Here is a 17,935-nt window from a genome sequence, read left to right as displayed (position 1 = left end):
AAATAAGAAGACTGGTAGACCCAAGATATTAATATAGCTTTGAATTAATTTTTTTCTTTTAATATACTCTGTCATCATAGGCCTTTGCTGAGTGAAAGATTAGGGCTAGATATATTCCCCCTAGAGATGCTCTCTAAATATTTATGGTATTTTTTATTTAGGATCATTTTATTGAAGTAGCATATTTTTTATTGGATTTGGAACTACATCGTTGGGTAGTGCTAGTGATATCTTGGTTTTATCCATTTGGCAGTGATTAAACTGTCAGTATTAAAATTTTGATCATGTCATTTACACTTTTTTAAATGTTTCCTTTTATTTTTTTAAATTTCATCTTTATTATATATTTTTTTCCATTACCATTTAGCCTCCTCATATTCCCCTCCTGCCAGCAAGCCCCACACTGTTGTCCATGTCCATGAGTCCTTTTTGAGTGAATAGAGAATTAGCTCTAATATGTTAAATGTATTTGAAAATTTTAACAAGGCCTTCTGGGTCCTGGAAAAGTGTAGCACACATTTAGTTCATTTTGTGGATAAATCTGTTACAGTGAGAGCATCTCATTTATGCTTGAGTGAACGTAATTCAGGCAGTTATGTATTTGAGTGTTTATTATATGTCAGGTACTTTGTTTTGGAATTGGCCATGTAGTGACCAGCTGTACAATACATAATGTAACCAGTTGTCTCTGGCTTTCTGGAGAACATAATCTGTCAAGGACTTGAACTGAAGAAGGCCCAAGTGGCATGGGGCCTTAGGGAGAAGGAAGTTGAGCATGCAGTGGAAGTGTAGGGATCTCCCTCTCCTTAGGGGGTCAGGACAAAGGAGGACCTGAAGGAGGGGCAGGAGCAGTTAGCTGAGCCAAGATCTGAGGGGTTGTGGATGGGAAATTACAGGTATCTCAATGAAGTCTTTGTTGCAGAGATGCCAAGCAAAATGAAGACTAAAAATATCTATCTGTTGGCTCTATAGCAACAGAGAAGCCAGAGTTGACCTTGTTGGGGACAGATTTGGTTGACATGTAAGAGTAGAATGAGGAAATTTTATAGAGGAGAGATGTGCAGTTGAGAGGGAGAAGCCTGAATAATTGAAAAAATGATGGGAAAGAGTGAGGTTGAAAATAGAGAACATAATATATTAAGGCTTTGCAGGGATTATAGCCGAGATTGACTTGGAAGGAATGAGTGGAAATTTGATGGCAGGAAATTGACGGAGTTGGTGACATTTGTTGACGCTTTATTTTTTCCATTAAATAGAAATTTTATTTTAGCTGTGGTAAAGTAAATATTTTACTGGATGGGAGTTAACTATAAAAAATGTTTTTGAAAGTAATTCTCATTTGGGCTTTTTCAAGTTAGCATGAAGTAGCTTCTAGCTACTTTTTCATTAATGTAAATAGTGATGTGTGAAGGAGGTGTGACTGCAGATACCTGGCCTGGTCAAGTTTGAAATGGAAAAGCTTGTAATGATGATTTAAATTAATAGTAGTTTTGTTTTAGAAAATACAGTATGTAAAAACCTATGTTTACATATGCGAGTCATCCAAGGCACAATGAGAATGGTTTGTCTCATTCTCTGAAACATGCATGAATACACTGATGGCAAAAGAATTCGTTTTAAGGCATTTCTTGGGAAAGCTGTTAGAATTGTGTTTTTAACTCGGTGATTTAGTGACAATGTTGGGGTGGCCCAGGGAGCCTTGGACAGCAGAGGTGCTTGTTGGAATCATTTGGTGGCAGTGACAGTGCCTTCACAGCAAGTCTTTTGCCTTCCACACCACCAGCAGTGCTGCCTTTGCTGGCCATCCTTCTTCCTGCTTCAGCCAGTCCACTGTTCCTTCGTGTCTTGCCCTGTGTTCCTAGCTGGGAGGACATGACAGCGTGACACGGGGTATATAGGTATAGTAAGTTGACATATTGACAGCTTGAGTCCTTAAAAGTGACAGGAATTTTATTCCAACTTCTTTTTATTTTTGTCTTTATCAATTAATTAGATGAACCTTTCATATTCTATGCATTTATTTATTTATATTTTTGCTCCTTTTTTTCTGGTCTCCTAAACACAATATCGAACCCATTCGTGAGTTCTCAAGTTGCGTTGTGCAGTTTAGCAAAAGGCAAGATTCACCCATATTTTCGGACTATAAGATGCACCCGACCCCCATTTGGGAGGAATAATGGTTGTTAATGATGCTGTTGAGTTCTGTTTACACTTACATTAGTGAAATATTATGTTATTTATGTTACTAAATATTTTACCACATTTTTTTGCTTCAAAATTTTTTTCCTATTTTCCTCCTCTAAAACCTAGGTGCGTCTTATGGTCCAAAAAATACGGTGGTCTTTGCTTTTACCTGACTGAATCAGAGAGAGAAATCACTTGACACTTTGGTAATAATAGGAATAGTAATTAATTTGCACTATTATTTTCTTTAACATTTATATTTATTTTTATTCCTGTCGATGACTAGAAATGTATTCCCTTTAGAAATGTCCATTAAGAGAACCATGATTCAGAGCATTTTTGGATTCTGGTGTGTTTTTTTTGTGTGTGTGTGGTGCTGGCATGTTCTTATGTACAGTGTGCCTGCTTGTCTACTGCTAATTTTTCCTTGGATAGATTCTTTGTTCCTCCATTCTTGCCTAGTCACATTGCTCCTTTATTGGAAATACAATTTTGGGTAGAAAAGGCAGAGACCCTGTGGTCTTCAGAGTAGATTCCATGGAACAACTGGGAGCTGACTCTTGTGACTCTGAAAGTAGGAGAAACAGAACCCGTATATTTGCTTCTTCGTAAAGAGCCATTGACTGCTTACCTAATATGGCTCAGGTGATATGACTATATAGTTCAATACCTGAAATACCAAATAATAATGATGCACCCAGTTAATTGAAAAATAAAAGAAAATGGGTACCTATTCAGTACCTTGTATCTTCCCTGAGATTGCTGTGTTTCGGCACATTTAATAAAAGATACTGTAACAGAAGTTTGTTCAGCTTTTTTACTGACAGGGAACACTTCTATTATTTGACATTTTTTTGAGTTGACTGAAAGAAAGTCATATAGTTGGGATTTAAGAATCATTGTCTTTATGTTCAAGTACATTTGATGAAGCACTTAATTTCTTTTTCTCTTGAAATTTATCTAAATGAGTTTCAAGGAAAGTTATTCTTAAAAGTCAAAACTTCATTATTTTTCATTTCCCTTGAAAGAAACTACTTGAGTGCACCTGGGGGTATTGTTTATTATGCACTGAAAAGTTGGCATACATTCTGAAATTGTTGAGTACTGTGCGTTACCATAGAGCTCCATAACCCTGGGTTCCACATCTGTGGATTCAACCAACCATGGATCAAAGATATTTGAAAAAAAATTCCAGAAATTTCCAACAAGCAAAATTTGAATTTGCCACACACTAGGCACTATGTTGAATTCACCCAAATGAAGTCGTGTGTAGGCATACCCCTGCTATAGCCTATAGCAAATACAGGTTATGTGCAAATACTACACCATTTTATATAAGGGAATTGACCCTCAGGTTTGGTTGTCTGCAGGGGTCCTGGACCCAAACCCATGTGGGTACCAAGGGATGACTGGTTAATTTTTCATAATCATTAAAATATCCTTTTATTTTTTTTGATATTATCTTAGCAGATGAATGAAAATTGTAGGTTGTGCAACTTCTTTAAATCATAGAATATCGAACGCAGCTTTTAGATACAAATACAGCAGTATTAGGGACTATTTGTCCCCTGTTGCCCTTGGTTCCTTTATAGTAGGTGTGCCTGCTCTGTTCCAGCCTCAGGAAGGGGAACCTAGGAACCTTGCTCAGGCAGTGAGTGTCCTGTGGGGTCACCAGGTATGCCGGCTGGACACACGTGCAGATCTGGAGTCCTTGTTGCTCAAGGAGTTATGGATACCATGCTATTCCAATGGATACCATGCTGTTCTGACACCGCCTGCACTCCTTTTTACTTTAATTTGTTGTTCTCTGTCTCCTTCCCCCACATCACACCGATGTAAAATCACATGGCAAAAACATAGTATTTTAAATAAAAGGGTTTTAAACAAAAGATAAAAGATTTCTTTCTGCCCCATTCATTCCCTTTCCTACCCCCTGGAGTAAACTACAGCTTATTAATTAATGTTATAGCCGATTAAATTTTTTCCTAGTAGATTTAATTATAATTTAAAATAATACATTATGATATTTTTTCTGATATATCATTATAAATAATTGTTTACTCCCTGTAATAAAATATCTATAAGAGATAGGAATTTGGCTTACTTCCTTTTATTTCTCTTTCCTTCTCCATCTTCCAGGTTTTGTTAGTGAAACTGTTATTTTTACCTAGTCAAATTTATATTCTTTTTGTGACTATAACAAAATCTGTGCTTTTTTAGTAGGTTACTTCTAAAAAATTAACCTATTATAAGTCATATATGCTGTATTATGATTATTTAAATATTACCTGCAGAAATAGAGTAATTGGACTTACAAAAAAGGAAAACTAATCCTTTGTCCCTACTTGAAAATCAAAATTCATTACTGTTTTTTATACTTCTGTTGAACATTTTTTACTTTTCTTAGGTTCTACTCAGCTGCATTCATCTTGTATAAAATTCTTTTTTTGTATATTGCTTTGTCTTGTTCTGTTACTGTTGCCTCTGAGAACTTTTTTTTAAATGAAATACATAGGAGGTAAATTTTTATACTTTGAAATGATTTTAATTTTGTTCACACATGATTGAAAGAAAAATTACTTGTTAGAAAATGGAAGGCATTCTTTAGTTGTCTTCTAGCCTCCTGTTTTGTAGGAGAGGGTCAGATGCTATTCTCCTCATTTCATTGTAAAGGGTGTCTTTCTTTTAGAAATATTTAAGATTTTTCTCTTTTTACTTGATGTTCTAAATTTCACCAGTTGTCTAGAAAAGTCATCAATGTCAAACTCTTTAGTCTTAGATAATGAGACAAGAGTGAAGTATTATTTAGTGCTTATCTGCATGAGGTTCTGGGTGAGTCGTGATGCCAAGAGCTTTTGAAATTTATTTGTTCTCTAGGCACTTAAAATCACAGGCAGCTAACAGCTAGGACTGTGGGATAATATGCCAGTTAGGAGCACAGAATACACAAACAAAAGACTATCAGAGATGTTCATGCTGTGAATGGCTTACTTCTTATACCCCTGCAGGAATGGAAAATACTGACATTTATAGGAGCAGCAGTGGAAGCTGGGCACTGTCAGCGAAGGCAGAACTGACTGTACAGAAATTCTAAATTAGAGTTTAATAAGGCTTCCTCATTAGAGTGTTATCTTTTAAAAATTGAATCATGATGATGGTAATGATGGCTATGATAATAATATTTGGAGTTGTTTGGCTTTTACTGTATGTCAAACACTGTACTAATCATTTCCCTTTTCATATTTAGTATTGATAAAATATTCTTTAGAGTTGCTGTTATGGTCTCTCTTTACAGATGAGGAATTGATGTTTTGTGAAATAAGTGGCACAGCCAGGATTTAAACTTAGGACTGTTGGAATGCAGAACTTGTTGCTTTTAATCTCTACTACACTGTGCTATCTACTAATGTAGAGCTGTTCCATGCAGTGGGAGGCTCGCGGCTAGAAAGCCAGTTTTTATTATTCTGCTTCTGTAGTTGAGTTCTATGCTTCTAGAGTTAATTGTATTATTTTCCTAAACCTGCTTCTGTCAGTTGTGTTTGCTACTGTTATTTATGTTAAGTAAACTAATGAATTGAGATATGTATGTGAAAGTAAAGTTGAATGTGTTGGGGAAACAAAACATATTGTTAAAAATAAATTTATTTTTTAATTTGTTGAAGATGAGACAACTAATAAGAACTGGGGGATATAAAGTACCTGAATGTGATTTGGCATTCAGATTGTTTTTCCTTTGTCCTTAAGTTCCTACTTCACCTTAGAGAAACTGAAGCGTGCAGTTACAGGTAGTTTATTTGTGATTTGCCTTATGTGAGACTAAGAAGTTAAACTCTACTCAGGTGAAAAGACATTGGCTTTAAATCAGAAATGAGTGAATGAAGTATACACTTACACAATTTTGGTTAAAATAAATATACCTTTAAACTCACATGAATATTTCTGTTTTAACTCTGACCAGTTGACCAACTAAGAAGTCTTCTACTAAACTGTAGCACTGGTTCAGCAGATTTTGTCTTTAAAGGGACATGTAATAATATTGGAAGCTTTTCAGGCTGTGAGGTCTTGGTTGCAACTATTCAGCACTGCCCTCGTAGCCAGAAGACAGCCAATTCATGTGGCTGTGCTCCAGTAAAACTTTGCTTAGAAACATAGGCTGTTGGCTGGATTTGGCTCCTGGGCCTGATCTTTGCCCTAGAATTATGATTCATCAAGTTTGGAGATGTTTTGAACATCTTTAGTGTTCTTAGTAACAGACTCTGAGCTTTCTCTGTGGTGAATGATTTTGTTCTGGGTTAGGTTAGGGATTTACCATGAGTGCAGACAGATCTGCTGGCTAGATCCAAAGTGATCCTAGGAGTTCTTTTACAGTCTGCTTCATGGTTTGAAGGATCATGCAGACACTTCATGGTACGATAGGTTGTTGGTCTGGCTTCAAAGTGTTTGAAAATCAGGTTTTTTTCTGAGATCTATTGATAAACTGTCTGTCACCTGTGAGTAGATTGAAACCACTGTAATAGACCTCTGATCTAAATAGACTGCAGTTTTCACAGGCCATGAACATGTACTATGAACTCAGAAGTAATAAATTTTACTTGTTTATTCTGGCAGTTTTAGCATCCTACCTAGTCATATACAAAGATGTGATAATTGGGTAACTGGTGTTCCCAGTATAGTAGATCCTTGAGGCTTTAAGGATGGTAGCAACCTTTAGGTGTAGCCCACTTCTGTATAGCAAATTGACAATCAGAGATGTTAAGAGAACAGACTTAAATCACATGGGCCATTGATAACATACCAGGGAGCGATCACGACGATGCGGATTATCTCCCGCCCATCTTTTCTCTTTGTATGGTCAAATTTGTACAAAATTTGGATTTATATGCAACCTTTCTGGTACTTGCTTTGCAAGCGTGTGTCATAGATCAGTTATTTAAAAGAACACAATTAGTTATTTATGAGTATGGTATCTTTAATATTTTTTGTAGTGATGGTAAAGATGCCCCCAGAATAGTTTGATTCATTCCATTAAGCTTAGAAATAGCCTTTAATAGCTTTTAGTCTTACATCTTAGAACTACCATACTAATTTTTTTGACAATAATGTAGCTTTTATTTATCCATATGTTTCTGAATACATCTTTTTAACATACTTTGATTAATTGACTGAAATGGCTTGAATTTATGTTTCTAAATGATGGTGAAAGATTTCTCTAAAGACTGTACAGCTAATACATCTACTCTTTAGTCACATAATTGTTATATATGTATTTTTAATTAGTAGCAAATTGTTATAAAACTGCAGTTGTAGCTTTTGAAAGTATTTTTAATAAAACAAAAATATGTAATTTATATATTTTATGTTTAAAACCTTCTATATACTGTTTTCATTTTCATGTCTGCATTAACTTTTTTAAAAAATTGAATTTGTTGACTGTAGAGAGAGAGAGAGAAACATTGATTTGTCATTCCACTTATTTATGCATTCATTGGTTGATTCCTATGTGTACCTTGACTGGAGATGGAACCCACGACCTTGGCGTATCGAGATGATGCTCTAACCAACTGAGCTACCTGACTAGGACTTTCATTAACTCTTAATGCATAGTATATAGAGTCATTGTAGCTATAAGTAATAGAAGCAACAAAAAACATCTAGTTTTATGATAATTTTATAAGCACTAAAGCCCATTTTCAACTGAGAAACTATAGAAACTTACTACTCTTGCCTATTAATGAATTTAGATATGTTTCTTTTTCTTTTTCCCCAATATTTTATTTATTTTTAGAGAGGGGAAGGAGGGAGAATGAGAGGGAGAGAAACATCGATGTGTGTTTGCCTCTCTCATGCCCCCAACTGGGGACCTGGCCTACAACCCAGGAATGTGCCCTGACTGGGAATTGAACCAGTGACCCTTCAGTTTGCAGGCTGACACTCAGTCCTCTAAGCCACACCAGCCAGGGCTATTTCTTTTTCCTTGAAGCTCAAAATATTCAAGTTCTGACCTACTTACTCTTCCAGGTATTCTTTCCTCTTCATACCTGTGTCTGTCTTCAGCCTTAGATGGACTTCTGACCCCATATGATAGAGGAGCAGAACTTGCTTTACCTCCACTTATCTCTTTTTCCCTCATGCCAAGGCACCTGCAGACTCAGAGTCTAGTGTTGTTCTTTTTCTTCTAAAATATTCTCCTTTTTTCCTTGTCTCCATAGTTTTATTTATTGAAGTAGAAAGTAGGGGCTAATGGAATGATAGGGCTGGAAAATTTTTCCATTTTCGTTGGAACTGCAAATTTGACTCAGCAGATATATATTACCTGCTTTGAGTCAGGTGTGAGTTTATTTAGTCCTGGGAGGTCACTGGGCAATAAGCCACGGTCTCTGCTTGGAAAGGCAGTCATAGATACTCCTTACTATAATACACAGTGCTGCTAACAAAGCATTGTGAATCTTAGGGAACAGTTATTTAGCAGGGGAAGACTTCCCAGAAGAGAAGACATTTGGATTGGGCCTGGAAAGATAGCTGGACATTTGTGAGTGAGACAAAGAAGGCATGTTCTAGTTATTGTGAACACCTTGTGCAAGGGTGTGAAAGTCTGAGGATTGTTTGGGGATTCTCACATATCCGTATGACTAAAATAGAGGTGCTGTAAAGTGAATGTTATTTCTTCATGTCAGTTGAGTCTTCCATGTCATATGAACTTGGGACCTCTCCTTGATTTAATAGAAGCCACCAAAGGTTTTAAAACAGTGGATTAATGTGATTTTATTTCTGCTTTACTTATGAGCTGCAAACTTAGATGTCCTTAGGGACCAGGCAGGTAGCATATAGGTGAAGCAGGAAATGGTTAGGCCCACAGGACTTGGTAAGGCCTGGACCAAAGCCTTTCACACACAGCTGTTTGGAAACACTGCCTGCCAAATCAAAGAGAATAGTGATGAAATTCAATCCCAAGTTAGATCCCTGCTCAGAGCTGTCCCAGAAAGTTTTTTGGAAAGTTTTTTGGAGGATGTTGTACAGTGTTTGGTATACAGTAGGTTAGTGGTGTTTGTTGAATAAACGCACTGTTGGATTGAAGGGTGGGGTGTGTGTGTTGTGTGCAGATAATCACTAGGAGGCTCTTAAGATAAATCAAGGAAAAGGTGATAATGCTTGAGTTAGGACACAAAATGGAGACTGGAGAAAAACAGGTAAACAGGTGGATATGAAAAATACTGAAATAGTAGAATCATCAAGATTTGATCACCAGTTATATATGAAGAGAGGGATGAATTAAAGACAACTTTTGAATTTTCGGCTTTGATTGAGTGGATGGTGGTGATATGAATCAAAGAGAGAACATGGGACAAGGAGCATCTCTGGGAGAAGATGCTGACTTTGGGGGGTTGGGATGAGGAATTATTTAATTCTTTCTAATGCTAAGGCACTGTCTTAGATACTCTTTTAGGGGTATTAGTTTTGGGACTTTACCTCTCATTCTTATTTTCATTCCTTCATTTTTTATTTTTTGGATGGAAATTGTTCCACTATCATATTTTTAAGGAAAATCTCACTCTTCTCTACAAGAATTCCCTGAACTTGTATCTGTGGCTCTGGCTATTTTTCAGACATAAAGCCTGTTTAGAGATCTTAATTTTTCTAATGTAGCAGTCCTGCACTGTTGATTGTCAAAGGATATAGTTTTGCTCACTCTCAGTTTTTACTAGAGAATGTAATCTCTATATATTATTGCTTTTACTTTGACAAATTGCTTTATATATCCAATTCTATATTGATATCTATGTCTATAGATCTATAGGTCTGTGTCTGTAGATCTATATATGTCATGTCACTTTGGCATTATCTCCTCAGCTGGTATTAAAAGGCTCTATTAAGAAGCATATGGAATCCATGAATCCATTACTGTATTTTTTGTAAGGTGTTGACAAGGATGTTGTACCTTAGGAGATAAAGGTCACTGTCCCCTTATCAGGACTGTCAAAATTTTCTCTCAGAACTTAAAGCCAGAAAAAGGACTTTTTGTCTCTTTGCCCCCCGCCCCCACCTTGAACTGTTGGTATGTTTTGATGATCTGGACACTGAACTGCACACGGCGACCCCATATGCATTTGTGCTGGACGCGGAGAGTCACATTCACTATCGGATGGCTGTTGTACAAAACCTGGTGTTATTCTGGTGTACCAAAAAAGATCTCTCACCTGTTCTTACTGTTTTACGTATGCCTACTCTTTTTTTATTAAAATGTTTTCTCTATGATTGTATTTATTTTATTAGATGTCACAGATCTTTTTAGTAATGGGATTTTATAATACAAATAACAGTTCTGTTTTTTTACTGACCTAGGGAGAATTGAGGGGAACAAACTCAGATTCAGTCACATATCCCAAGCATATAACCTAAAGAATTTTTACAAAGTTAACATAGCTGTGTAGTTACCTGCCAGAAGTAGAGCACTTTTAGTACTCCAGACCCTGTCCTGGAGTACGTGCCCTGTCCCAGTCATTATTGTGCCAGGTGGACCACTGTTCTGGCATTAGTCACTAAGTTTAAGGTTACCTGTTTTAAACTTTACATGAATGGAATCATGTGGTATTAACTTTTTTTAATCTGACTTTTTTTGTCCAATATTTTGTTTTTGAAATTTAAGTGATACATTTTCATTGCTGTAATATTTCATTGTGTAATTATCATACTTTATACATTTAATTGCTCATTGAGAATTGTGTTGCTTCAATAGTTTTTCCTATTGCAAATAATGCTGCAAGGATTGTGTATGCATTTCTGTTAGATACATATCTAGGACTTCCCAGATATAGAGTATATGTCCAGTTTTAGTAGATGGTAGTTTTCCAAAGAGGTGGTATCAATTTCCCCTTCTTCCAGCATAGAATTGAGTGTTTCATTTGCTATCCATTTTTGCCAGTATTTGTTGATGTCATTTTTAATTTTTAAAAAATGATTTTAGCTATTCTGATTGTTTGTTATGGTATCTTATTATAGTTTTAATTTGCATTTCCTGAATGCCTGTGGAGTGCCTATTTATATTTATTGGCCAATTGGATATCTCCTTTCTGAAGCATCTGTTCAGGCTTTTTGCCCTTTATTTTTATTCTATTTTGTTGACCTGTCCATTTATCTTTATGTTGACACTGTCTTATTGCTGTAACTTTATAAGCTTTTTCCTGTTTTAGTATATGTCCGCCTGCCTTGCTCTTCAAGATGTTCTTGACTCTTTGTAGCCCTTTGAGTTTCCACATAAGTTTTAGAAGCAGTTTGTCAGATTTAATGAAAAAAAAATGCTGCTGGATTTTGATTAGAATTTCACTTATTCTAGGAAATCATTATGTGAGAACTGGTATCATAAGTATATTAAAAGTTTTAGTCTTTTACATGGTATATACCTTCATGTACTTGTCTTCTTTTAGCTCAGTTTTGTATTATATATTTTTGTTAGATTTGTTCCCAGTTATTTTTTTATTGTCTAATTCCATGTTCTTAATATATAGAAATTAATTTTATTTTTTGGAATTTTACTTTTCATCTATATTATATGTCTTTAAAACTTGGTATCAACTTCTCATTCTTAAGTTCTTAGCTTTATTTGTAGATTCTTTAGTATTTGCTACCCTCAGTCCTGTTGCTGTTAGTAATGACACTTACCTCTCTCTAATTCTTTTCCTTTCATTTATTTATTTTAAAAGATTTTAATTATTTTTAGACAGAGAGGAAGGAAAGAATAAAGAGAGGGAGAGAAGCACCAGTATATGCTTGTCCCTCGCACTCCCCCTACTGGGGACCTGGCCTGCAACCCAGACATGTGCCCTGATTGGGAATCGAACTAGTAACACTTTGGTTCACGGCCCGTGCTCAATCCGCTGAGCCACACCAGCGTGGGCTCCTTTTATTTGTTTTTCTTGTCGTATTATAGAATCAGGAGCATAACTTACTGCTCATAGTGTTGGTTTGTGAATTTATTGATTAGCTAGCATGGATTTATTTAGCACTTAGCTTGTCTCTTTTAAAGATAGGCACATCTAACTCTCTGTTTTATTCAATAGTGAACTTAATTCAAAGCTGCAAGATACTTTAGAACAAATTGAGGTAAGAAGAATTACATCAGAAGTTAAATAACTTTCTTTTCAGAGGTTTTTGAATAGCATAGATACATCTAATGTTTTGGCTTTTGTGTTATAACCAGTATTTCTAGATCACTGTACTGTTTTTGTTGTTTTCATTTGGAATATCTGTGCATGGTCAATTAACATTGATCTATTTGTAAATGCAGTAATACTTTCTGAATTGTGGGATCTGAAAACAGTTTTTGAAAATATCACTATATCCAGAAAGATCCCCAAACTTTTAGTCATAGGTATATTCTCACGTAAATTATAGCCAGAATACTTACATGTTAATTATTTTTTGATTATCAACTACTACACTTTAGTTTAGCGTGTTAATTTATTTAAGATAAATTATTGGCTGATGAAATCCCTCAATTCCTGACCTCCTCTATATTTCATACAATTCATGAAAATGTAAGAACTGGAAAGGAAAAGATACGTCATTGTTAGCATGAAGTCTTGCTTTTCCTCCTGCTTTTCTTCAGAGTTTATCTCTTTCTTTGGCAATCTTTTAAAGCAGTGTATTCATTTTTATAAATTTAATACAAATTGTTTGGTTTCTTATATTTTATTGTTGTTCTGATAAGAGTAGTTTTAAAAATTGAGGCTGAACTTTCAGATTACCTATTTTGTGAAAGTAGTTTTTTATCATAAATGCAGTTGTTTACTAATTGTAAGAATGACTATTTGATAAACATAAAGATAAATACTTTGAAAATTCCTTGAGTAAATAATCATTTGAATATTTTAATGAGAACTTTCTTTTGAAAGCTCTGTGTGTATTCACTCTCAATATGTAATATTTTCTGAATATATGTAGAAAAATCATTACTTTAAAATGAAATCATTTCTATAAACAAAGTTGTATTTAGACATAAAGTTAGGTATGTACTTTTAAGGTCAATTTAGTTTTGTTGAGAATTACTTTTCAGTGATTACAATAGTATTGTTTTACTGTTTTTTAAAAGTCCTACAAATTCAGTTCATATAATTGTAAGACATTAGTAGGTGTTTGAAGAAACAGAGTTAAAGTAAAAAACTAAAATTTCTTTGGTAGTTAATATACTGATTTTCTGTCTCTTGAAACACTAGATATGGCTTTCTAGAAACATGTTAATAACATTTCAGTAAAACTTGATTATACTTGGTAACAGATGAGAATTTTAATTTGTTTATATTTTAATTTAAATTTGTTTTTGACTACTAAGTCCAGTGGTAGTAAAAGTGCATTTAGATATTAATTAAAAGTGAGAAACTAATCTTGATATTTTTCATTGCCTTTTAAACATCATTCCTTAACTGTCCCTTGCCTCTTTGAATTACTTAGGAACAGCTGGATGTAGCTCTTTCTAAAATATGCAAGAATTTTGACATTAACCATTATACCAAGGTTCAACAAGCTTATCGACTTCTTGGAAAAACACAGGTTAGTTTTGAAAGGTGGTTTGCTTTTTTTAAAATAAAAAATCTGCTAATATTCATGACTGCTTAAGTCTGAATATTATTAATGTATCCTTAAAGTTTCATTTAACAAAGTAAATTTTTAGCTGTATGCGTAGTGGTAACATGGTTGTTCACATAGGCTCGGAGGGTATGCTGTGCGATTAAAACAGTACAGATTTTGTTTTGAACTTTGAAGTGTTTGCCGAGTTTAATGTTTTCACTATTTTATGTAGGTTTTAAAACAAGTATGTTATGAATTAATTTAGTGGGAGAGGATATGTAGTCTCTTTTACTTCACCTTTTGGTCGTGATTAAGAACTTCTTAATGTGGAGCTCCATGGTTCTTAGACGGGCCTGCGTGACTACCTCAGAGTGGTGTGTAAACTTCTCTGCCTTCTGTACCTTTGTCTGTAACATAGGTACATCACATTTACCAGAGTTTTCAAAGGGTTGTATTATCCCCAGAATGTCCTCAGTACTCCCTCAGTGTCTGGCTTTACTTACTTTTACTGCTCAGTGGCTTCCTTAAAGAACTTGAAAAAGCAACCAGAGTTTGAAAGTTAGTTAGTTGTACCTTCTGTGTGTACAGAATTATACAGTATTGTAACATCTAAACATGGTAGATGTAAATGTTTCTTCCATTAAGTGGCCTCTTGCCTTAGAAAGAAATTTAAGACTTTACCAAATCACTTAAACTCTATTTACATTTTAAAATCTGAGTAAAGAAATTTTTTTTAAATGTATTTGATTGGCCCTGGCTGGCATAGCTCAATGGATTGAGTGCGGGCCCGGGCTGGGGCATCGCAGGTTCAATTCCCAGTCAGGGCACATGCCTGGGTTGCAGGCCATGGCCCCCAGCGACTGCACATTTATGTTTCTCTCTCGCTCTCTCTTTCTCCCTCCCTTTCCTCTCTAAAAATAAATACAATCTTTAAAAAAGTCCAAGAACTAAAAAAAAAATGTATTTGATTGATTTTCGTGTTCTAAACTATAACTTCTAGTTTTCCCCATGAGAAGAATCCTTTCACTCATTAAATATGTATTGGTACATTGTGCACCTGGATGTAGGCCCCTCACGTATCTTATCTTACCTTCTAGTGAGGGAGACAGACATTAAAGAAATAAGTGAGTATGATGTCAGGTGGTAACAAGTGCCCCGGAAAATATATATCAGAGTGAGTGGATAGAGTGATGAGAAGTCCTGATTTATATAAGATGGTTAGGAAAGGCTTCTCTGAGAAGGTGACCATTGAGAAGCATCCTGAACAATGTGAGGGAATGATGGCAGAGGGGATCCAAAGGTGACATTGTGTATGACACGTTTGAGAACGAATACAGTGGGTACCAATGCTAAGTACAGACCAACAGAGTAGTGTTCACAGTTCAGATTTCTCTTTAATTGTATGATGCTGTGATTATTTAATGGGTTGTTTGCAAATAATCAGCATTGCAATTATAATTCTGTGAATGATAGTGATCTTTGTGCTATGGCTATAATCCATAAAAATTTTTTCCTATGTTTTTCAAGTATGTTGAAATTTATTCCCTTTAATAACATGAAATTATGTTGTATGTTTTCTTTCCACAGACAGCAATGGATCAACTTCACATGCACTTCACTCAAGCCATTCATAATACTGTATTTCAAGTTGTTCTTGGTTATGTGGAACTATGTGCAGGAAACACGGATACAAAATTCCAAAAACTGCAATATAAGGATCTCTGTACAGTATGTAGTAACTTAATTGCTGTTCATATGCTTCTCAGTTTTAAAATTCACATCTCATTTTTATTAGCAGCTAGTTTTTGAAGATGGTACTAAAATAGAAACAAATATGTTTGCCGAAAGATGTTTTTCTCCCATATTCTTTTCCTTAAATAGAGGAGCTGGAAGATTCAGTCACAGTCATACAAACGGTACAGGTTGATGAGGTAGTACAAATTTATGGATGCTTCTAAATGGACTTTCTGCTCTCTCATAGCTTCCTTCACCCTTCTTTCTCAGGCTGTTATTCTCTTCTGTTGATTGCATCTGAGGTGCTTCTACGCAGTCATCTTTGCTGGGTTTTTATACACACCTTCAGTCTTTTTGGGTGAATAAATGCTGTTTCTGTCAGCAACTGTTACCATTTTTTTCATTTTTATTTTGAAAGAAACAGGTCTGTCGGCAAGGAGTGAACCAAGTTGGGCCCTGTTTTAGAATTGGTCCTACTGCAGATTGATGTAGAGTGTGAGGAAAAGAGAATGATGAACACTGGGAGAATGGGGGTGTTACTTGCTTTTACAAGGAAGATTGGTCTGTAGTAGAAATTCATAAATTGTTTGATATCTATTAACATTCAAATGGAGTTGTTGAAGAGGCAGTTGGATACTGGATATTTTGTTGATGTAACTGGAGAAATATTTTTGCTTGAGCTACAACAAATATTCCAGAAGAATGTATGATAGATGAACCAGTAAGTTAATAATGACAGTGGATGATAGTTAATAGAGCTAAAAAATTCTTTAAAAAATCATTTGATAAATCAGGAGGTTTATTTTACAAATTTTATGATTAACTTTAAGTGTGACATAGTTGCATAATTACATTTTTTTCTTTTTTTGGATGGTTTATTGTTTATGCTATTAAGTTGTCCCTATTTTTTTCCCTCTTCACCCCCCTCCACCCAGCCCACCCTGGCTTCCATAGCTAGTCCTTGCACCATTGTCTATGACCATGGGTCCTTCATATATGTTCTTTGATCCCTCTCACTTTCACTTTCTTTCAAACAGTCCACCCTGACAGCTCCCCTCTTAGTGCTGTCAGGCTATACCATGATTCTATGCCTCTGGTTCTGTTTTGCTCAGTGGTTTATTTTGTTCATTAGATTTCATTTATAAGTGAGATCATATGGTATTTGTCTTTTACCAGCTGTCTTATTTCACTTACTAACATGATAGTCTCTAGTCCACCCACGCTGTCACAAAAGTTAGGAATTCCCTTTTTTCCTGCTGTGTGGTATTCCACTGTGTAAATGTACCATAGTTTTCTAATCCCACTCATCTACCAGTGGAGACACAGGCTATTGTAAATAGTACTGCGATGAACATAGGGGTGCATAAATTCTTTTGAATTGGTGTTCCAGGGATTCTTAGGGTATATTCCCAGCAGTGGAATCACTTGGTCAAAGGGCAGTTACATTTTTAATTTTTTGAGGAATTTCCATACTGTTTTCCACAGTGGCTATACCAGTCTGCAATCCCACCAACAGTGCAAAAGGGTTTTCTTTTCTCCACACCCTCACCAGCCCTTGTTGTTTGTTGACTTGTTAAAGATAGCTAATTTGGTAAATGTGAGATGATAGCTCCTTGTGGGTTTAATTTGTATCTCTCTGATGGCTAGTGATGTTGAACATTTTTTCATATGCCTGTCGTCCCTCTGTATGTCCTCCTTGGAGAAGCGTCTGTTCACGTCCTTTGCTCATTTTTTAATTGTATTGTTTGTCTTCCTGATATTAAGTTGTATGAGTTCTTTATATATTTTGGACATTAAACCAAACAATACAGTATCATTGGAAAATGTGTTCTCTGATATAGTCGATTCCTTTTTCATTTTGATAATGTTTTTTTTTAGCCACGTGGAGGCTTTACAGTATGATGCACCCATTTGTTTATTTTTTCCTTTATGTCCCTTGACCTAGGAGATATATTGGCAAAAATATTGCTAGGTGGGATATCTGAAATTTTAGTGCCTATGTTTTCTGCTAGGACTTTTGTGGTATCATTACTTATATTTAAAGTCTTTTTTCCATTTTGATTTTATTCTGGTGTTTAGTATAAGTTGGTGGTCTAGTTTCATTTTTGTTGCATGTATCCACCCAGTTCTCCCAGCACCATTTATTGAAGAGATTGTCTTTACTGCATTGTATGTTTGTGCCCATTTTGTCAAATTAAATAACCATAAAGACATTCATTTATTTCTGGGCTCTCTATTCTGTTCCAGTGATGTATGTGTCTGTTCTTATGCCAGTACCAATGGAGTTTTTTGGTGGAGCCTATCGGGGTTTCTGTGTATTCTATCGTGCCATCTGCAAATAATGACAGTTTTATTTCCTCCTTTCTAATTTAGATGTTATTTATTTCTTCTTCTTGTCTGATCACTGTGGCTAGTAAGTACTTCTATTACTATGTTAAATAAGAGTGGTGAAAAC

The 17,935-nt window shown here is 35.3% G+C and overlaps 1 protein-coding gene across 1 annotated transcript in view; it reads left to right on the top strand.

Moving 5' to 3' along the window:
- VPS50 (VPS50 subunit of EARP/GARPII complex) overlaps positions 1-17,935 on the top strand; it is a 119,331-nt gene that overhangs the window by 27,882 nt on the left and 73,514 nt on the right. The window contains exons 10-12 of the mRNA XM_045828661.1: positions 12,240-12,282; positions 13,630-13,728; positions 15,334-15,474. Of these exons, the coding sequence (XP_045684617.1) occupies positions 12,240-12,282; positions 13,630-13,728; positions 15,334-15,474 (283 nt within the window). The remainder of the gene's footprint in view (positions 1-12,239; positions 12,283-13,629; positions 13,729-15,333; positions 15,475-17,935) is intronic.

This window comes from Phyllostomus hastatus, unplaced genomic scaffold, assembly GCF_019186645.2.
Source record: "Phyllostomus hastatus isolate PE091 unplaced genomic scaffold, TTU_PhHast_1.1 phas_scaffold_78, whole genome shotgun sequence".
NCBI lineage: Eukaryota > Metazoa > Chordata > Mammalia > Chiroptera > Phyllostomidae > Phyllostomus > Phyllostomus hastatus.
Note: the sequence above shows the minus strand (reverse complement) of the source record. Positions and strands in the feature narration are given on the sequence as shown.